Here is a 22,414-nt window from a genome sequence, read left to right as displayed (position 1 = left end):
ATGTCATGTGGGGGAAGCGTGTGGTGGTTCCCACACTCCTCCACCTTCCTCACATCCACACGCTGCCCACCCGAGTTCCTGCCCCATCTGGGCATGGGCTATGTGCTGCTCTCCATGCTTCTGCCCAGCTGCAGCTCTACCACCCCCACCCTGGCCCTGCTACTTCCCTACCTGCTGCCTGGAGCAAGCTGAATACCTGGGAAGCCAAACAGGTTCCCATGGGGGTGACTGCTGCAGTAGCAGCAGCAGCCGTCCTGCCCAGGAACTGCTGCTGGCAGGGCCAGACCCTTCTGCCCATGAGGGTGGGAGGGAGGCACAATATGGTATGTTGAGGGGTATGCGCATGCATGACTGCCTCGCTCCCACCCTCCTGGGTGGAAAGGCTAGGTGGGGTGCAATTTGTTGGTGGGTGCTGTGGGCCAGATGAAAGTGCTTGGCGGCCCAGATCCAGCCTGTGAGCCATATTTTGCCCACCCCTGATTTTGAATATTATCCACAGTCAAATTATGAAAATCCCATATTAACAAAAGGTCTTTTAAGAGTCATAAAACGCTCAACTGAAGATATACATTTTTAGTAGTACTTTTTTTAACGGTTAAGATTTTGCTTATGCAAGAAACAAGCTTGTAAACATACTTTATCTAGTTTGAAAATAAAAACCTGGTAGATAACTGACCATATATTTGAGTGAACTTCATTCTGCCCACCAAATTTTTGCATGCACAAAATCTGCAGATTCAAAATCCATTTCACAAAATAAAAAGCAAATTTATTTTAGAAACGTATTAATTCTTTTGTATATGCAAAGACTTGAAAGAAAATGTTCACTCAAGCTTGTATGTCACAGATATCACTAACATTTTAGAAGTCACTTTTGTCTAAAAAGATTGTATATATAACAATGATAAATATGACAACAAGGATGAATTTTCATATGACAATTAACAGACATTTATTACTGTTGTAAATCCTGATCAGTGTTTTCAAAATCAACTAGTAATTTTGGGCACCTCAAATTCTGGATGTCCAACTCTTTAAAATGGACTGTCTTCAGAAAGTGTTGAGCAACCAACCTCTGAAAACTAGGACTCTAGAAGCTGGGCACCAAAAATACTAGTCACTGTAGAAAACTGCTCACTTATTATACCTTACAAATGGTCAGCTTGTGGTGCATAAGTGATAAAAGCAATCTTAAAGCCACATCTAAGTGTTTTCTACAAATGACACCCATGCAGAGGCAATAGAAAATTACACACATTTAAAAGCAAAAGCAATTTGCATGTTTTTCAAAAGGTGATGATCCAGCCAAATGGAAATGCTCTCACTCAAATAGCAAGCCTTCAATTTAAAATGAATTGCATATACGGAACCATCTTCATAATAAACTCAAGATACTAAAGGCCTGTAAAAGGGCAGCAACATTAGCATGGGAAGAGCAGGTGTCACTAAGCCCTAGTGACAGCTTTAAGCAGCTACTTGCTTCCCAAACTTACCATCTTCCTTTTCCTTTCTGCAATCTGCTCCTCTGATTCCATTTCTACTTCATTGCTAATAGGAGTTTTTTCTTCTATATCATCAATAAAATCTGGCTCCTGAAAGATGGAAATGACTGCTTTACAGAAGCTCCACTACTACTCTTGCAAACTAGGGAAAACTAAAGGCTACACAGAGCTAAGAATCCTCAGGTCACTACTTCAAAAGCAACTAGCCAATAGACTAATGCAACATGTAAAAAGCTACGCATCATCATCCACTTGAAACCTTGTATAACCCTAGATATAACCTCCTGACAAAAGTATCTTCTCCAATCCAAATATATAAACTTCCCCATCATTTTCTTTAATATGTCAGTATCACTCAAGTTTTTTCACCCAAAATTATAAGAATTAAGTTTGCAAAGTAATAGGAGCTGCTAAGTGCTCCACACTTTTAAAGATCAGGCAACTCATAAGCAGCTAAAAAAAGGAACCTAAGGTAAAACATCCATTAAAAAATAAATAAATAAATAAAAATATCTTTCTACTTTTTTTATTAAATATAAGGCATATCATCACAAGACAGGTTAGCTGTCATACTCGTATAAAATTTACGATCAACTCCAACCTCTGTACCTACAAAAGGGAGCTTTTCCAGTGAAGCTCTCCACTATAATCTAACAGCAATACCTCCAAATGGGAACACTAAAAGTATTTTATAAAAGGAGAATGCTTCTGACTCTTTTAGGTCTCTTGTAACAAGGATAAAATTAAAAACTCCAAAGTTAAAACAAGTGTGTATTGTTTTACATTTTACATAAAAAACAAACGATCTGTAACCAAAAGTTCTACCAGTTCTCTTATTTCTGGTTGCCTTAGATAAAAAAAAGTTTAAATTATATTTTCCTTTAGTAAACTGCTATAAAGAAGAAGTGTCACAGCACTTAACAAGCATTACACAGTATTCTAAAGTGCCCAGGAACAGGTTCCAAATACCAGTTATTACTAGGGACTAATTGGACAAGAAAATGTACTTACTAGTAAGATCAGTTTGATCATATTGCCTTGACAGATCAACACCTGTAGGAGTCACATGCCACGCCTTCTAAACCCAAAACCATTCTAAAGCAGGTTAGGTATTTGGGGCATTGTGGCAGGCTTGCCCATCAAAAACTGGCAAATTAATTCACATAAATTTTACATCAGCTTCATCATCCTGACCTCCATTCTCATTCTGGTCACTCTTCCTTTACTGTAAGGGGGTGGCAAAAATTTGAAAATGGCTTCCACCCAGTAATACATGAACAACTTACACCTCATTTACAACAAAATAGATTATTCATCAGTATAATATATGGATCAATTTTTGATCTCTTCTGCTCTGCTGTAAAATTTTTCTTCACTAGATGTGGTTTGCAGATTTTCCCAAATTAGCGTCTATGAAAGTATTACTATGTTATTTACCTGCTCTTTCACGGCAATATATTTAAAAAGAACCATTCTAAAAATGACTCCTGTATTTACTAGACCTGCCGCCACCACTCAAGATCAGCATATGCCTTTTCATCATTACATTCCAGTTTCAAGCTTTCAACTCATATAACAGCATACAAGAAAGGCATACGAAGATATTACTGTAAAAACATTTCTCTGGTAAAAACCTGACAGCCAAAGTCATTATGAATGCAGGGTTACTAATACCTGGGGCTAAATCATCACATCCATGAGAACAAAGTGAATGCAACTAACAATAAACCACTCCAAGATGTTTTTGGGATCTTGAGACATGGCATGAGGCTTTTACATTAGAGATCTGAAAAGAATTTCTTGTTTATATGAATATGTTTCAATGAGGGACAGAGAACTGGTTAAGGGAACCAAATGCTTAAAAACAAAAAAAGAAAAGATAGTTTTTTAAAGAGAACTGGAAAGAGTATGCACATTATAAAGCAGCTTATTCACCATTAACAAATAGTAAAAACTCTTTCCAATTACTGATAAGCTCTACAGTTTTTTGGCTTGTAAAGATTAATTTTTGCTTTAATATACCTGGTTACTGCAAATGGACAGCCTGAGCAGAAAGTTTCCTTTGCTTATTATAATAATTTTTGTTTAATATACCTGGTTATTGGAAATGGACAGTCTGAGGGGAGAGAGTTTCCTCTGCTTATTATCTGGGAGTTTCATTTTAGTAGCTGCTCCTTCACAATCCAGTGTGATATTCTGATTTTGGGTTTCTTTCTCTCTTGAAATGTCTTTCTCTTTCTTTCCCTTTTTCCTTCTGGTCTCATATCCAGTATTGATATTTTCTGTAGGCTCAGAACCACGTTTAAGAACTGGACACTCTGGATTTTCTTTGAGGCAAGCACAATCCACTTTATATTTACTAAAAAAAAATTAAAGGCGGCAAAATTAATGTTAAAATGATATAGCAGTTCAGTCTTCTAAAGCTAAATCTGGTTTGTACATAGTAAATTAACATCTGCTATGACAAGAGATTCTATATCTTAGTCAAATAAAAAAGAGCTAATTGGAATTTTAAACAAATTGTAAAGGTTACATTTTATTAACTCTCAGGCCCTGGCTGTTGGCAGCAAAACTTTTTCTTTCCCGTTCGCAGCTTGAAGAGCACATAAAAATCTATTCTATCAAATAAAATAAAAAGGAAAAAGTAAGGAAAGAAACACTTTGGTTGGGAATTAACCACCCGCCAAAATGCAATCATTTATTTCTATAAAAAACAAAACAAAACTGAGTTACAAAAAACCCTGTATCTGCCTAGATGGGACACCGCTGGATTCTATTCCTCATATATATGTAAAAACCAAGTGAACAACTCAAATGAATGCAAGACAGCTTGACAAGTATATAAATTTTAAGAAATACGAAGATACTAGCATTTAGAAAAGCAAGATAACCAGACTGGCACAGAGATGGCAGAAAATGGAAGACTGTGAAACAAAGGAGGAACAAAAAGGAGCCTCAAGTTGTCTTGCACAAAAAGCCTTGATACCATGCTGTACGAGCAAGCTTCTTGATAGATTCCCAGACTGCACTCCTGAACCAAACTGAAGAGGTTCTGCATTCTGTAATAACTGCAAATACTCTTCGAAAACATGGTCTTTGTTATGTTGTTTATTTAGTAAACCAGTCAAAATGCTAAAACTATGTTACCTTCATGTACATTACTAACTTCGAACTCCGGACTGCAACTAGTATTCAGTGGCAGCAGTACTGATCCAGTCAACAAATGATAATTCTTTGCTTTGATTTCTTCCTAACTTATGAGTGGAGATGGATTTAGTTTCTCAAAAATGAATGACTAATTGGCCTGAAGCTGAGGAATGTGTGACATAAGTTCTGACAGTTGAACATTTAGAAAGTTCTGCATAGAGCCTGGGTGCAATGTTACCCTGCAAATCTGGCACGTGGCTGGCTGGTGGCACAGGCAGCCTAGCCTGTGTGGAGCATGCAGCAGATTGAGAAGGGGCAACACACAGGAAGATCAGGCAGAGGAAGAAGACCGGAGTGGCACTAAGGGATGACAATGCTTACTTTTTTGGCACAAGGTAGGTCTCCACTGATTTAACATTTTCAATTATCACTTTCAATAACTGCTTTCTTTTGCTTTTTTATAAGCTTTTAAACATCACCACACTTTTCCACTTGGTTTTGATAGAATGCTCCACTTACCAATTTATTCATACCATGTCCTTCTTCCTGCTGCCTTTTAAATGCTGGGCTACAATAAGAATAGTTTTCACTATTTTTTTAAACAACTTTTGCAGATGTTGTTCAGTGTGCCCAACTTCATTAATTCACTAAGTAGCCGGTTTAACTTACAAGTACTACACCCTATTTCAGTAATACACATTTAGTTGTCCTTTAGGGTATCCCATGCTGCTTTCATATTACTAGTATTGTCAGTCAGTGAAGCAAATAATTTCATCCAATCTTTTCTAGCAATTCACGTTTTACTTCTAAAATACCCTGCAGACAGTATGTTTTCTTGTTTCAATACTGTAGTTAAAACATGGTCAAGGTTTCACCAGGAAGATTCCTTTCCTGACCTGTAATTTATCTACCCATTTGTAAGTTCTGCCAAAGTGATTTGCTGATTTCTTATGTACAGTTTCCATTCCACATGTTCATATCCTGCTGGTGGGAAAGGTCTGTTTAAAAGACTGTCTTCTGCTTTCTGCTCTGAAAAGTATTCTTTTCAGAGACTGATAATGAAACAGCAGAAGTACAGGTAGATCTTGCAAGAGCTTGGTCAGCATTTTGAAGATATTCAGGTGACATCTTGTCTATAAATTATTTAGTAGTCTCATATATAGCTAATTTTGGAAGACTCTTTATGACTGAAGAGCTGAACTTGCACATGTAAAGCCTCCAGATGATAATTACAGGAGTAAAAAGACGTCTGGACCAAGAAGTGCTTGTTGAATGTACAAATCATTGTCAGTGTCATCTACTTAATGTTCTTCTTCACTTTGAGTTCCAGTCAAAGACTTTTTTTTAAATGTCTACAGGCCATTTTCATATATGTAAGGACAGTCATCCTAGTGGCATTTGGAAATAAACATTTCATTTGGCAGTATTTACAAAACATAAGTCCTTTTCTATTGAACAACTTTCACCCTGAACATGCTTCCATTTGTTACAAGATGATCAAACTGCACATTGACATCCTCTGTCCTGTAGAAGAATAGACAGTCTGTTACGTGCCCATCTACTTGTTTCTTTGGGCAGACTCAGTGATACAGATAGCAATGAGCTTATGTCTTTTGGGCCTTGGAAGATGACCCAGAGGGGCCAGACAGAATAAATGAATTTTTTCCATGTCCTGACAGAATAAATCAATCTCCACTTCCAGTGGCTTTGGACAAGGTCCTACAGGACCTTCTCATTAATAAATTGAAGGAAGGAATGTGGACTGGACAAAACTACTTTAAGGTGGATAGACAACTGGCTCAATAGGCACAAGCAAAGGGTAATTCTAAATGGATCCCTATCAGAATGGCTAGAGATTTTCACTGGAGTCCCAAAGGGATCTGTGCTCTGGATCCAGTGCTGTTCAATCTGTTTAAGTGATTTGGATGCTTGCACAGAAGCTTCTTGAGCAAGTCTGAAGACAACATGAAACCAGGAAGAATTGTGAACACACTGGAGGACAGAAGTGCAATTCAGAGGAACCTCAACAGACTAGAAAGCTGCACTGGAGCCAACAGGATGAAGTTCAATGCTGATAACAAATGCAAGATGCTACACTTTGGAAAGAACAATAAAAAAAACCAAACACAAACTGGGTGATACCTGGCTGGATGGCAGCACTATGGAGAAGTGTCTGGGAGTTTTCATAGATCACAGACTCAATACGAGTCTGCAGTGCGATGCAACTGTATATGAGGTTTTGGGATGCATCAGCAGAAGCATTGTGTGCAAGACACAGGAAGTGAAGTGACTGTGCTGCTCTACTGGTTAGGCATCATGTAGAGTAGCATGTGCTACATTTTTAATGATTCTGGAGATGTTGGAGAGGGTCCAAAGGTAGGTGGCAAAGGACTTGGAAGGCAAGTCATACAAGGAAAGGCTGAATGCAGTAGGCATTTTCAGCTGGCAGAAAAGATGCTTAAGAAGGGACACAATGGTAGTCTTTAAAGACATCAAGTGCTATCATAAAGAGGGCAAACACATTCTCTCTCTTGTTGCAGAGAGTAAAATATGGACTAATAGCTTGAAGGTGCAGCAAAGTAGGTTTAGATTGGATACTGAGAAAACTTTTTTACTGTTAGAACAGTGGGATAGACTGTATAGGGAAGTTATGGAACCTCCATGCTGGGAGGTGTTCAAGAAGAGGCTGGGTAAGTATTGATCAAGGATGATTTAGAAACAGTTATGCCTATGCTCTACTATAGATCTTTTTTTCACCTTTCTTGGAAGCACTGGGTGTTTACTGTAGTCAAGGCTGGGATCTTGACTGGGGTGTGCCAATGTTCCTACTGGGACAAAAAGTCAGAGGTTCTTGGCTGGATGGTCTCACCCCTATGTTTAGGGGTCAGACTGCTTGTTGTAACTTGAATAAAGAAAGGAATTTTACCACCTGGTCAGATGTGGGGGCTTTTGTCTTCTGTTGAAGGGGTGTGGCCCTCTTTCTTGAATCTCTTGAGTGTATTTTAACAAACCTCATAGTAGCAGAACATTGACCACCATTGTCCCCCTGCTTTACTTGTGGCAAATTAGGATGTTATGGTCATGGCTGTCAGGGTCAACTGCATAGTTTTAGTAACAGGGTTAGACAGTGGATTTGTATGGGATAGTTTGGATAGGGAAGACTGTGCCTCTACCTAGATGATCTCTGGAGGTCTCCTTCCAGGTCTATTTTTCTATGCTTTTATGACTGGGACTACAATAACATGCCCCACAATTTATGCTGGTATACACAGTACATGAACCTAAAATATAAATATTATAATTACCTAACATTATGTTCTGATATAAGTAATAAATATTTTAAAGAAAATTACTTTATATCAGAACATATTTTGAAGTACTTAAGTGCTGTAATATTTTAAATATTAAATTTAAAAATCCTTCCTTGTTCATGCAGACAAAAATTGTCTTTTCAATCTTCTTCCAATTGCCAATATCTTAATAGCAGACCTAAAAAATAATGGAGTAAAAGATTTTTTCCTCCCTCTCCCTCAAAAGTTTCCAGGTTTGTTTGTTTTTTAAATGATCCTCCCATGTCTATGATAACTGAGGACCAATCTGAAGATGGAAGACATTCTCCATGCACAACAGAAGAACATTTACCCTGAATTCTTTTCAGATAATACTGAAACCTTCCAGGTCTACCAGCAAGACCTCGACCAGAAGTTCACCAGGGAATTGGCTGAGGCCACACATTCCCAGTGTATGGTTGTCATGGGAGACTAACTACTCAGACATCTCCTGGGAGGAGTGCTCAGCCAAATCCGAGCAGTCGCAAAGCTTTCTCTCACGTGTGGGCAACCTCTATCTGATCCAGGAAGTCTACGGGCAGACAAGAGGTAAAGCACTGCTCGACCTTGTACTGGCAACCGGGGATGACCTAATTGGCAACATAACAATCGAAGGGAAGCTGGGTGACAGTGATCATGAACTGATCACCTTCACCATCTGCTGTAAAGCTGGCAAGTCAGTCAGTTGTACAGAAGTCCACAACTTCAGGAAAGCAGACTCTGACAAGGTAAGGAGGCTTGTCAGAGAGGCCCTAAAGGCCACAGCCCGATGGAGAGGGGAGTTCAGGACGGGTGGTTGCTCCTCAAGGGAGCAATCCTGGATGTGCAAAAAAAGTCCATCCCAACCCGGAGGAAAGGCAGCAAAAGGGCACAGCAACCCCCTTGGCTGTCAGGGAACTGGCGGACCTCCTGCATCTTAAAAGGAAGACCTATAAAGGAAGGAGGACTGGAACCGACACAAAGGAGGAATACTCCCCTTTAGTCCAGACTTGCAAAGAGCAAATCAGGAAAGCTAAGGCTGTGATGAAACTCCAACTGGCTACAAGTATCAAGGAAAATAAAAAGTCCTTTTTTAGATATGTGGAGAGCTGGAGGAAAAGCAAGGGCAACATTGGACCCCTGCTAAACCAGATGGGGCAACTAACAACTTACGCCCAGGAAAGAGAACTTGCTAAATGGGTACTTTGTGTCAGTTTTTCATCAGCCCCATAGGACAGCCCTGCCCACTATGGGTCAGGGAGGCCCAGGCGAGGGAGATTCCTTGCCCTCCATCGAAGCTGACCTTGTGAAGGAACACCCTGACAGGCTGGATACCTTCAAGTCAGCTGGCCCTGATGGGTTACACCCAAGGGTACTCAGGGAACTGGCGAGCATCATAGCTCAGCCCCTGGCACAGATCTTTGAGAGCTCTTGGAGCTCTGGTGAAGTGCCCGATTATTGGAAGAGGGCCAATGTCATACCTATCTTCAAGAAAGGGAGGAAAGTAGATACGGCAGACTACAGGCCCAGCCTGACCTCTACACTGGGGAAGGTCTTGGAAAAGATTATCAAGGAGGCCATCCTTAAACTAGCTGAAGGCAGTATCCTGAGGGATACCCAGCATGGGTTGGTTGTGGGTAGGTCTTGCTTGACCAGTCTCATTTCCTTTTATGACCAGGTGACTTATCACCTGGACAAGGGGGAAGAGATGGACGTCATATATCTCGACTTTAAAAAAGCCTTTGATCTGGTATCCCACGATCACCTCTTGGCTAAACTGGCTAACTGCAGCCTCAACCTCACCACGATCCGCTGGCTGGGGAACTCGCTCTGCGGTAGGACCCAGAGGGTGGTGGTTGACGGGAGCCAATCATCTTGGTGCGGTGTGACCACTGGGGTCTCACAAGGCTCTGTCCTAGGGCCTATACTGTTTAATATCTTCATCAATGATGCGGACATTGGTATCAGAAGCAGACTGGCCAAGTTCACCGACGATACCAAACTCTGGGGTAAAGCATCCACACCTGAGGACAGGAAGGTGATCCAGGCAGATCTGGACAGACTCATGAAATGGGCGGCCGAGAACCCGATGGTGTTCAGCACCAAAAAATGCAAGGTTCTCCACCTTGGGAGGAAAAATCCGCACCATGCTTATAGGCTCAGCAGTGCTACACTGGTTAGCACTACAGATGAAAGGGACTTGGGGGCCATGGTTGACCACAAGATGAATATGAGCCTTCAGTGTGATGCTGTGGCTAGTAAAGTGAGCAAAACACTGGCTTGCATCCATAGATGCTTCTCAAGCAGAACCTGGGATGTCATTCTTCTGCTGTACTTGGCCTTGGTGAGGCCGCAGCTGGAGTACTGCATCCAGATTTGGGCTCTGCAATTCAAAAAGGGTGTGGAGAAGCTTGAAAGGGTGCAGAGGAGAGCCACGCACATGATCAGAGGTCGGGAAAACAGACCTTATGATGAGAGGCTGAGAGCCATGGGGCTCTTCAGCCTGGAAAAGCGCAGGCTCAGGGGCGATCTGGTGGCCACCTATACACTTATCAGGGGTGCTCATCAGGATCTGGGGGAATGACTCTTCATCAGAGCCCCCCATGGGATGCTCCACTGTGACCAGGTCAGGCCGGACATAAAAAAGAACTTCTTCACTGTCTGGACCCCCAAGGTTTGGAACAGACTGCCCCCCTGAGGTGGTTCAAGCATCCACTCTGAACGCCTTCAAGATACATTTAGATCCTATGATCCCTGCTGACTTCCTGCCCCTGGGACAGGGGGCTGGACTCGATCCTCCGGGGTCCCTTCCAGCCCAAATGTCTATGAACCTATGAAAGCTTTCATGGACTGTCCAACTTAAATAACCTTGGTTTATCTGTAAAGATATTACATCCCCCTCCCCCCCAACTGCCTTCTAAAAAATTGTGCATTTCCCCAATAGTAAGATTTTATGGGCTATGTTCTGCCCTAAATTACTATTACACATCTATATTTAAATCTAATAGTAGAGTACAGACTTAACAGGGCTTTATTTGGCTTGCAGAACATTTATTTCAAGTGATGTTGTACAAAAAGCAACAGAATTCCAATGCAGAGTCTGAAACACTACAAACTTCTAAAAAACAACATGGGGGAAAAAACCCCAAAACAAACAAAGAACACTACACTGAACATTTTCCTGGAAACAGAATATCTTCCATATACAGAGAGTCAGCAGACTGCAAGAAAACACCGACTCCATTTAACGCCCCCCCCCCCCAAAAAAAAACCCCAGCCAGTTAACAAGTCAGTTTTTCAAGGATATGGGAATGCCGCTTACTTTTAAAAGTAAACCGTCTCAACACATGGGATGTTTTATACACACTGAAAATACTTACCAATTTCCATAATCAAAATCAAATGCTATAGTAATTTCTGTTCCCTTTGGAATGTTTTGGATGGAGTAAATATAAAGATGAATCGTGCCATCTTCAATTATATGCCTCACCTAAATCCAAGAGCAAAACCATTATTTTATAATGTAGTTAAAGCAACTTTTTAAAACAGATCTACACTTGACTATTTTCTACGTATTTTATAGTCAAACTGGGAGACTGATGAAAGCAGAATTAAAAAAAAAAGAGAACAGCTATGTCCTGTATAATAAGCAGAAAGTACATCTATTTCTTTATCATGTCCTTCAAAGAAATAAAAAATTATTCTTGAAAAATGCCCTGATGATTAGGTATAATCTGTTACTCATGACTTCTTCCTCATTCTGTACTTAGGAGTTGAGGTATTATTGAAAATATTTTATTTCAGAGTAACATACTAAAGGTTTTTTTACGTTTGGTTTCTTTTAAGTTTTAATTTGCAAGACTGTAATGGTCATTTCCACCACTAGAGGCAAGGCATTCAACAACCTAATGCACTCGAGCTGTGTGTACAGATACTTTACAAAGTAACAATTATATGAAAACAAACTTGTAACGTCTTAACCAACAGTAATGCTTGAAGACTAACCCAGCATTATACAATACAAAATTCTGATAATAAATCTTGTCAGTCAAAACTATAAAATGTGGACTGTTCATCACATCTAGAACCCCCCTCCCCCCCAAAAAATTATTTCATAAGGCCACAGTCCTACCTCAGCATTTGGCGTACAAGAACGTCTGATGAAACGAGCTTCATTTCCAAAGGTTCGTGCATCAACACACATTTCTAGCCCATGGAATTTTGAATAGAACAAAACAAAAGGGTATGGCCTAGAAAGACAAAGCAACAAATGCTTAGTTTGTAATATTTAAAAATAGTAATTATATTTTTTGTTCTAAATTATTAAAGCCTGTTTTATTTTACATCATTATATTTCCTAATACAAGTCCAATATAAAAATCAGTACAGGTTAGCAGCTACGATCTTTCAAGTCCACATCTATCTGAGCTTTTGAAGACAAACATATAAAATATTCAGAAGAGTTTTTCAGATCTAAAATGTGGTTTTACAAATAACTCCTTGTCAGAGAGTTGGCAGGGAGCGATATGATTGTTACTAAACGTCAAAATTAGAAGACAAAAGGTCAATAATCTGACTCTTGTGGATAGTCTTGAGCAGATCACTTAGTTATTTTGGATTCCAATTCCTCAATTTGTCTGATTGATTGTGATAATAATTAAAATGTCACTAGGCTGTTCACAGATATTTACAAACCACAAAGATGTTCAGATGAAAAATGTATACACATTTAAAGATAAGAAAATGTTCCAGTAGTTGGCATAAACGCCCCAACAAGCCAACTACAAAAAGTAGCAGCTTGTCGGTAAAACAACACAGTTAACAAAAGTTATTTGAATTATTGTACCTTTTAAAGAAATAGCCATTAGCTTCAAATTGTTCTCTCAGCATGAATTTTCCTCTGTATTCAATAATAAGTGCATCTGGAGACAAGTCTTTGGCAGCTTTCAGAATTTTCTTGTTTTTTTGCACATAGCTCTATAAAAAAGACAAAACAAATTTAAACAATATTATTTAACGGGTCATACTTCTGTTATTAAGCATAAGATTGTACTGTTGAAACCTTTAAAAGCAACAAGCAAATGTTAACTCAAACCAATCCTTACAATTAAAAAAAAAAAAACTTGTATAATCTTATTAACCTTTTCCCCCTAAAAATGCAACTTCCTATGGACCAAGACTGCAGAACTGTCAAAATAACTATAGATCTCTACTACATGGCTGTGAACCAGTGTAGCAATGTCTTCAATTCTGGTATTATCATCATAGGGATTGTTCAATACACCTATGCATTCTGAGGACCACAGGGCAAAAGTTAGTTTGCATAACGGATTTTTTTCTAGGAAGTGTAAGGGGCACTGATCAAAAAGGGAAAAATGGGAAGATTATGCATGGTAGCATCTTTATCCTATTGAGAAATAGGATGGGAAGATATCACATAGGATGAATGTTAATAAAAATTTTGATAACAGGAAAAAAATTAAGTTTTGTGCATTTCTTTAAACTTCAGATGGGCAGATCCCTTTTAATCAAAACCTAATATGTACTCTGACACAACAACTAAGGAACTCGCACCTCTGGTAATTGTGTCACCTCTGATCAAAAGTGAATTGGCCTATATCTAGGCGAAGGTCTCTGCAAGCAGGGACATTCCTCCAAGGATTGTGTCACATGCGCCATGCTGATGCTAGAGGGAGAGAAGCAAAGATGCTTCTATTACAACACCTGATGAGATAACTTTTCCTTAAGATTAGTCTTTCCCTGTCAAAAGTTAGATATCCAACAGCTTGAGGATTCCTTCAATAGATCTTGATATAACAACTGATAGTACCTACTTACCTCTCTCTTGTAATTTAGGTAATAAAAGAATATTTATTTGGATTATAATTTAACTGCTGTGGGCAGTTAATTTCAGGAAAATAATACAGAATGTCCCTGTATGCTACTGACATTGACCTGAAATAAAGTTGTTTCTAGGTTAAGAGTCACAGAGAGATGTAAGGCAAAATGTGCAAAAGTACCACTATTAGGGAATCACAAGTACATGAGTGAGCTAGTTGTTAAAAAGGTAACAGATACTGTTATGCTACCCCAATTTTTTTTGTGCTTTTTATTAGAAGATGGATTTTATTATGGAGAAAAAAAAAGTAGGGGAAGGCAGTAACTAATATAAAATTATACAGATAAGGGACCAAACTATTTTTACCATGTCTGTTTTCAGATACTTAAATTACTTGAGCTTTTTTAACCCTTCAGAGATGCAAACAATAAATAATGACATATTCGTATTTATTTTATTTAAGTTAATACCACCTGGATTCAGCTGATATTAAGTGGATGGCACTATGCATTACAACTCCTTTTTAACTAAATAGTTCAGTTTTGGTATTGGCATTCTTACACCCAGCTCTGGGACTTGCTAATGTGCAACTCAAGTAAGTCAGTGTATCCCATGGTTAGTTTTTTTGTTTTATTTTGTTTTTTTAAGAAGTACACGTTTGGGGCCTAACTTGATTTCCTCTGACCAGTAAGACAAAATATTCACAAACATTAAAAAGAACAACATTCCCAGCAGCATGCTACTTTATGAATCTGGATCCTCTGAAAGTTCTATGCAGTGCATTAATCACCCATAGCATTCCTCCCATTAGAAATTTTCAAGCAACACATACCCCATAACTTTTTTTTAAACATACTTCTTACAGGTTTCAGTGAGAAACTTAAGTATTAGCAATCCTACAGACATTCATCTCAAAATTCTCAAGTAGTACAAAGAAGTATGCAGTGTATATCATTTTGCTTTCTTCAGGACCCATAGAGAATGGGGGGGAGTGGGGAAGGAGTGGTGGGGAGGAGTGCATTTGTTTCAGGAGGCCACTTTGTTTAATTAAACAACATTATTTGAAATATTAGGGGTAACATTTCTTCAAGGGCATAAGCAGTTCAGGACTGTGAATTATGGTATACTCCTAAAGTCTTAGTGAAAGACAAAACCACATACCATATTTTCTTGCATACAACTCACCCTGGAATGGAGTATGTACTTTGTTTTTGAAAGGAAAAAAAAAATCTTTCCACATAAAAAATAACAAAGTAGCCATAGCTAGGGAGTCAAAACCACTCATTTTGTGGGTTCAGTCAGTAAGTAGCAGAATCTGCTTCAACTTCTAGCAGCTGGCTTGTTTTGGGGCTTTTTTGTTTGTTTGTTTGTTTTTTGGGGGGGAAGGTGTATGTTTTAAGCACAGAAACATGATAGTTCTCAAGAAGGATCTTGAAGCTATGTTACACACAATTCTAATTTTGTGGATAACATATGATTTTAATTTGGATAACTGAGTCAAATTGATAATAAAGAAAGTAAGCTCTATTTATTTGATTCTATAAACGAATAGGGTAAAATTATACACACTTGATAACAGTACGGAGCTCAAAGCATGTTCAGATTATCTGCTATGTCACCTTCTTCTTATATGAAAGTTATGAATTTACACTAACATATTTTGTCTCTCCACAAAATTTGACAGCAATACAAAAAGTTGCGGTGGGAGGAAAAAAACAAATTTATCTATTGTTAAAACAAGCAAACACACCTCCTCAATACAAGCCATGCATGCAAACATTGCAGACTACAACACTGTATGTATTTGTGTAGATAACAAGATACAAGTTTTGGTGTTCCTGTCTCTCATTTACCTCTACTGGAGGTTTGAAGATGAGATTGCTGGTGTTGACTTCTTTTTTGTCATTTCCACTGCCTGATCTCAGAGCTATTCTTTGAGCCTCTCTCTGAACACCTTCACTGTACTGGTTGTTATCTGCTTCTTCATAACGATCCATCCATGCCTTGATTTTAGTTTCCCATCCAAAGTTTGAAATATCAGTAGGATCAATTTCTGGAGCTGAACCCTATGAATCATAGTAAGTAACCAGAATTAAAAAGTAAAACACGATTTTCAAAGAGTTACCCAGAGCCAAATCTAGAATAGCCTATTTAGAATATGTGACATTTTGTACCAAATTAGTACAAAACATTAAAATGCATAATTCTTTTTATAATTTTAGAATTCTTGTCATGGTTGTATTTCATATATATATACTACATTTACATGCTTAGACTTTAGTACCATTTACACAAAAAGTTTTAAAATTCTACATACTATAAATAATTGGATTTAAACTGCTTAAACTCTTACAAAACAATACAACTTTGCAGGAAGTCACCACACTCAGTAAATTTCACGAATGTTAGTTTTTAGAGGCTTAACAAGCATTTTTTATGCTCTGGGTACCTTTTAAAACTGTTAATCTTCCCTCCTTCCTGAAGACAAAACCCAGGATGGAAACCCTACTTTCCTACCCCTAGGTAAGCTACTGTTATTTTTTTCCTGTAACAATAACCTAGTGTCATCTAGTTGAAAGATATTTTATATTACATCACATTTACCTTTACTCTTGAAGATTTCCTAGATCCTTCACGGAAAGCCTGAAATAAATGTAAATGGCAGATTTTTATTTTTTAATGAGGAAAAAAAATCTCATTAAAAAATGTTTAATTGCTAATTCAACTTCCTCTGGTGTACAAACTCTCTCTTAAGGAGGAAACAAAGCAACTCTGGAAAACCAAGGAGGAGAAAAGGCACTTGTATTTTCTGTAATTTTAAAATTATAAAAAGGCACCTTAATTCAATTTTAAAATGTAAGCTTCAAACATAATAGTCTAAGGGCCTTTGGTGATAAAGAAGTGTGCTGTTTCCTACCCCAACAGGTTTACAAACTCTTTGAGATTTGTACCAATGAGTCAAAATTAACATAGGGTGCTCTGTAGGCATACAAAGACACCACAGATAGTGGTAAACATACTGAGCTTATGTCCTATAAAATTATGGAAACCTTTGCAAAGCATTCCACAATGAACAGAGCTTTTTCATTCATCTCCTTGTACTCTTTTAGCAGGTAAGCACATAATAACAGCATAGTAAAGGTCAGTATATGCTTGGGACTAGGTGTTCAAGTTTATGGCTTAATATGTGCTCATATATCTTCACAACTGCATTCCAAGTTATTTTAGATTAAATTAATAGCCCTAAACGTCTGCAGCTCCAAAACATCTATTATGGAAATTCTGGTTTTCATTTTCAATTTATTTTAATGTCACCAACTAAGCCATGTGACATAACAGGAAAAGGGGCTTGTGGGATCATTTAATTTCTGCATTTTACAACCATCCAAAAAAAAGTTTAATTTATATGCGAATCCAGAAAAGCAAAATGACACAGTCCACAATGCCAACTCAGTATCTGAAATCAAGTAGTTCATCTATGGAGAGCTATGGCTGTATGTTCATTTTGCTTCTTTAAATAAGCATTAATTTATTCCTATTTAGACATTATATTTTCAGAAAAATGTTGGAATACAGTAATCACATTCTGTGTACTGAACTGGCTGAACAGTGCAGTTCCTTGCTAGTTTTCTGAGAACTACATCTCAAGGGAATAGAATGACAAGTCATTTGGGGTACAACTGAAAATACCGACAATCATGTCTGAACGTTAGTGGATGTACAGCAATGTAAAAAAAACCAAATCCACTTGTTAGCTAGGAAAGGGGAAATAAAAAGACTACTGCTGATGTACTATCAGAAGGCAAAAAATAGGTCTGTATACATGTATGAATAATTGATCCCTGAACCCAGCGCTGGAAGGACCAGTTATAATCTGTACAGCACTTTCAAGTCTTAAGCGACCATATAAAAGTTGCTGCTTGATATGATAGTCTATAAAAACTCCTATCAACCTGCTTTCAAATGGGATGCTGTCATTAAATATAGGGAATTATTAGTCTAACGCTCACTATGGCTGCCTACCACATTACAATCTAAATTCAGAACTGAATAAACCTCTCCATAATATGGAAGTCAGAAACAAGCTATTCTACTACATGCAAGCTAAAAGCAAGGAAAATCATTTTAGTTCACTCACTTTTTTACATTTTGCAATGTTCTGTTCTTTCTCCCCACTTTTTTTCCTTTTCTTGTCATTGACCTTAGTAACTCTGGTAGCAGTTAGAGTAATTGTAGTTGGTGTGTGTTGAAAAGCTGTATACAGTTCTACAGGAACCTCATCACCACTTTCTGTTGCACTGGTATCCCCATCTTTAAAAGACGATTAAAAAAATCACCATCACAATGTAAACAAGCAGAGGGAGATTGTCAGCTATTACTAGAGTTCTGGATTTCCAAAATTCAGATGTATTCACACACACAACCCACCAAAAACAGGAATAAAATGAAATTTCATTACAAACAAGAAGTTATTAATAGGTGCCCATAATGCCAAATTAGAGAAGAATACTGTGCAACACAACTGACTTTAAATGGGACGTACTAGACTTCAATGAGACTTGCACTATTTCCCCTTCTTACTCTGAAGCATTGTGCTATGTGCTTATTTCTTGGTTTCTCCCAGAGGTGAATATCTGATAAAAATACCATAGGTTGGTACAAACTGCTAAACATAGCCAGTAGCAGATCCTGAACTTGGGTAAGGGGAAGGGGGTGTATGACCCCTCCACTTTGGCTGCGCCATACATACACAGCGAGTTCCAAGCTCATTGCCTGGTTAGTGCAGGCTCCTGCAAGAGTTACACATGAGCAGTGAGCTCTGACCTCATCAGCTCACTGGGTTAAGGTATGAACAAAGCTCTGTGTGGCTCCAGACCCCAGAAAGCAAACACTGCTGCTGTTTACCCTTCATCCCCCTACCCCACTCAACTGAATTCAGTAGCAGTGGAAGACAGGGGATGAGCTGTGGCAGCAGCAACACTCATCCCTTACGCTCCAGAGCTGAACACAAGTAGGTGCTGTAGGCAGCTCCCACGCTGAGAGCTCACATGCAGCAAAGCCAAAGGGGAGTTCAACTGTACTGTTGCACCCAATGCTTTGGCACAGATATTTAGGATTCTTCCAGATAAAAAGTACTCTTTAAGGCACAGAGTTGGTAGCAGCAAATATTAAGGTTACACAGCACTTTTTTCCCAGTTCTTGTTTCTGTGTTGCCTAGCTTTATTAAAGTTTTAGGCTGGAATTTTTTTATGCTGCAGCCATGGCAAAAAAAAAAATTCCTTCTTAAATCTCAGCCAAAAAAAAAAATTTGAGACATTTCTGAGAGTAAAGCAATAGGCAGTTTTATCCTTGCTAAAAAATTCTGGTGACTTTTTTCATCAACAGCTCTATAAGCCCCCATGATTTGTAATAGGAAGCTGAAATCCACCGGAGGATGGCCTTTGTATCAAGGATGTACTTTCTGCCATCCCTGTGAAAAAAATGCCCTATTCTGGCCAAGTTAGAAGACTCTGTGGGGGAAAAATATTTTAGTTTACACAGGCTCAGTGATGACTCCTTAGCCTTTTAGACCCAAATTCCCCCAAAGTATGCACTTCATGTGGTGCCTATACCGGTCCAGCCCTGCAGATAGATCACCCATGCTAGATCCAGTGCACAGAGCCAGTCTCATGCAGGTGCCGTATACAGGGTGTGCCCTGAAACAACCTCACGCACCACAGGCAGGGCCAGTGCTTGCTGTATGCATTACGCAGGGCGACCCATTTGGGGCATGTGTACTGCATGCAATGCATCTGGCTGGTCCACACCATGCAGTGTTCCAACAACCCCTCCCCCAATATATATACACACCAGATCGAATACTTTAATGTGAGGAGTTAAGTGACAAGGAAAGGATTTGTAAAAACAACTGAAGAATTTTAATCTGTTCATCCTAACTCAACTGCTTTTGTGCTCACAAGTCACCCAAAGTAGAGACTAACGCCTTTGAAGGGCTGAGGCACTTTTATACGACAAGGATGAATACGACGAGGATGAATTCTTCCAAAACGGGTTACAGATTCCCAACAGGACTGAAATATATTTCTAGCCAAATTTTTTTTTAAATTAGGCAAAAATGGTAGACGTTTTGGACAATGAATAAAGCAGGCACAGCTATAAAGTAGGTTTAACTACATGGCAGTTAAGAGAAAGGTTCTTCAAGCTTTTAAAGAATGAATCATCTAGGGCTTGAAAGATAAGCACACAAGGTTTGGAAGGTAAGCTTGTGATTACTTTTTAAATAGACTGTCCCAGCAGCAGACTACACAATAAATAGGAAGGCATTAACCAAAGAACTGTTCTGAAACAAATGTATGTTTTTCCATATATAAATGCCACTAAAGTACTTGAAACAGTTTTCAGATGCTAACACACAGAGACCTATTACAGGATACTTGGGAATTGGCAGGACAAGTGAGTACCAAGACTATTCCACCTGGTGATAAGCAAGGGTGGGTGGATTCTTCTTGCTGCTTTTTGTGGCTTAGTTTTAAGGCTAAGAACTTATAAAAATACTACAACAGATTAGGTTCCACATGATGTTTGAAGTTAAAATATATTAAGTGGGCACACTTCATAACTAATAATGTTAGGTAAGAGCTGACTAATGGGTATGATTATGCAACTATTCTTTGCTTGCAATCACAAAAACAAGAGTACTGCAAGTATCAGAGGACAAGTCAACGTAACCTTTTAACATTTCACACATCAGTATTAGGTCATTTTTGGATGTCAAATCATGAAACAGAAACATAGATGTCCAGAAGAGCAGCAAGTTTATCATTAGTCTGAGAAAAAAAAGCTACTAAGAATGTGAACAGAAAAGCAGGGAGGAAAAATAGTCTGAGTCTCCTCCCCAAACTTGTTAAGCACTTAGCTTCACAATACTGCTTTCCCTTTGCTATTTAAGTTCACAGCTGCAAAATTGAAGCAATTCTCTGGAATACCATCCTTATATAAAAAGATTGATCAGACCTAAATTCTATGACTTTCCTAAGAAGGTTCTCAGAATTTGATGATTGGATATACCAAGAAAGAGTGGATTTACCACTGTAATTTACATTTGCATGCCAAAGAAAGAGACTAGAGTGAGAAACTAGATGAAGAGTTTTAATGTCTTGTAAGAACATAAGAAATCCTGTACTGAGTCAGCCTACAGATCCACTTAACCCAATATTCTGTATCTCAAGAGATTCTGGGTGTCTACCACTTTAAGTGAAGAAGCAGCAGCAGCAGACACAAAAAAGATGGTCATCTTTAGCAAAAGCTCTAGTTTTCTGCTTTCCCCATTACTTCTGGGCTGGCTGTAAGGCCCCCAATTAAATGTCAGTCTGTCTACTGGGTCTCTGCAAAGTCTCTCTCATAAATACTTTGAGGAGTAAAGGTGATATTTCACAACTCCATTACATCTTCTAATCTTCTGCCAAAGCTTCCTGAAGCTAAACGCACTTGATGCAATTGACCAGATGGGCATAAATCAAATGACGTCAATTACAAAAACAGAGAAGATTACCGTATCTTTCATGGATCAGGTTGATTCTTTAAGTCTCTGGAGATCTTTTAAGATCACTGGTCTATGTAACTGACAGCATACTAGTGTCTCTTTTAGTATTCTTTCCACTGCCTTGTTCCATTTCCACAAAGAATCCAGATTTAAATTTTCTTCCTTGGGCTTGGAAAGCATAGCTCTCCTTCCTGAGACCCAGCTCCTCCTCAAAGACAAAAAGTGGCATTTTACCTAAGGGTTTTTCCATCATTTTTAATTGTCCCTAAGCTTATCTTTCTTCCTCTTTTTCAAGAACATGTTGGAAGAGAGATGAAAAAGTTATAAGACGATGTCCTAAAAGATTCATACAAAGAGAGCACACATAAATACCGTAGTCCTGCAAAAGGCAAAGAAATGCCTGAAAACTCTGCAAAGATGAAACAATACTGCTTATCTTCACTCCTGATAGAGATGTAGTGTAGCACTGAACTTGCCAAGAACATCAGCTTCTCCAACAGTTACAAATACATCTAAAGGTACTAGACAGAACAATATTTGTGACAGACTGTGAGTTTAGTTCTTGAACCCAATACAAGTTTTTTGCCTTTCTTAATGCCTTGCTCTTGTTCCCTGGGAGAAAAAATGTGGTTTACCTGCACCTGGTTGTACCCTATTGAGGAAAACCACTTTCTGGTGTGAGCTGAAACAAAAGCCATCCTTTACTGGCAAGTCTGGGTCAAACTCTGAAAAACAGCTAAGGAGGCAAACATCTCCCTGAAAAGAAAAAGCACATATGTGCAAGACTTTTTTTCCTCTTATTTCAGAATAGGTTGGCTCTTCAAAGCCTGACACATTAAACTTCCCCAAAAAAGAATCTAAATTGGGGAAGCCCAGAGGTCAGGGCAGAAGAGACAGCAAGTGGGAAAGAGAACAAAACAAGGCAAAAAAACCACATCCAGTGGTCTGACCACTGTTGTCCTGCATGGTTAATTTAAACTTATGGAGCATTCTCACCGAAGCAGAAATGAAAAGGCTGCAAAAAGATTTAATGTCACCTTGTCGCTCACTACATCAGCCTAAGCCCCAACTTTTG

The 22,414-nt window shown here is 38.7% G+C and overlaps 1 protein-coding gene across 5 annotated transcripts in view; it reads right to left on the bottom strand.

The window, feature by feature from the left end:
- KMT2E (lysine methyltransferase 2E (inactive)) overlaps window positions 1-22,414 on the bottom strand; it is a 90,781-nt gene that overhangs the window by 28,371 nt on the left and 39,996 nt on the right. For 4 of the 5 annotated variants that reach the window (XM_090041989.1, XM_090041994.1, XM_090041991.1 and 1 more), the window contains 8 exons: window positions 17,935-18,107; window positions 16,401-16,439; window positions 15,650-15,862; window positions 12,804-12,934; window positions 12,090-12,207; window positions 11,338-11,447; window positions 3,597-3,861; window positions 1,494-1,592 (listed from right to left, as the gene is read on the bottom strand). In XM_090041989.1, the coding sequence (XP_089898115.1) occupies window positions 1,494-1,592; window positions 3,597-3,861; window positions 11,338-11,447; window positions 12,090-12,207; window positions 12,804-12,934; window positions 15,650-15,862; window positions 16,401-16,439; window positions 17,935-18,107 (1,148 nt within the window). The remainder of the gene's footprint in view (window positions 1-1,493; window positions 1,593-3,596; window positions 3,862-11,337; window positions 11,448-12,089; window positions 12,208-12,803; window positions 12,935-15,649; window positions 15,863-16,400; window positions 16,440-17,934; window positions 18,108-22,414) is intronic. The other variant, XM_090041993.1, reaches the window with a different exon arrangement.

Source organism: Crocodylus siamensis, chromosome 4 (assembly GCF_052110815.1).
Source record: "Crocodylus siamensis isolate JL-2025a chromosome 4, ASM5211081v1, whole genome shotgun sequence".
NCBI lineage: Eukaryota > Metazoa > Chordata > Crocodylia > Crocodylidae > Crocodylus > Crocodylus siamensis.
The sequence above is the reverse complement of the archived record's forward strand: the minus strand, read 5'-3'. Positions and strand labels throughout refer to the sequence as shown.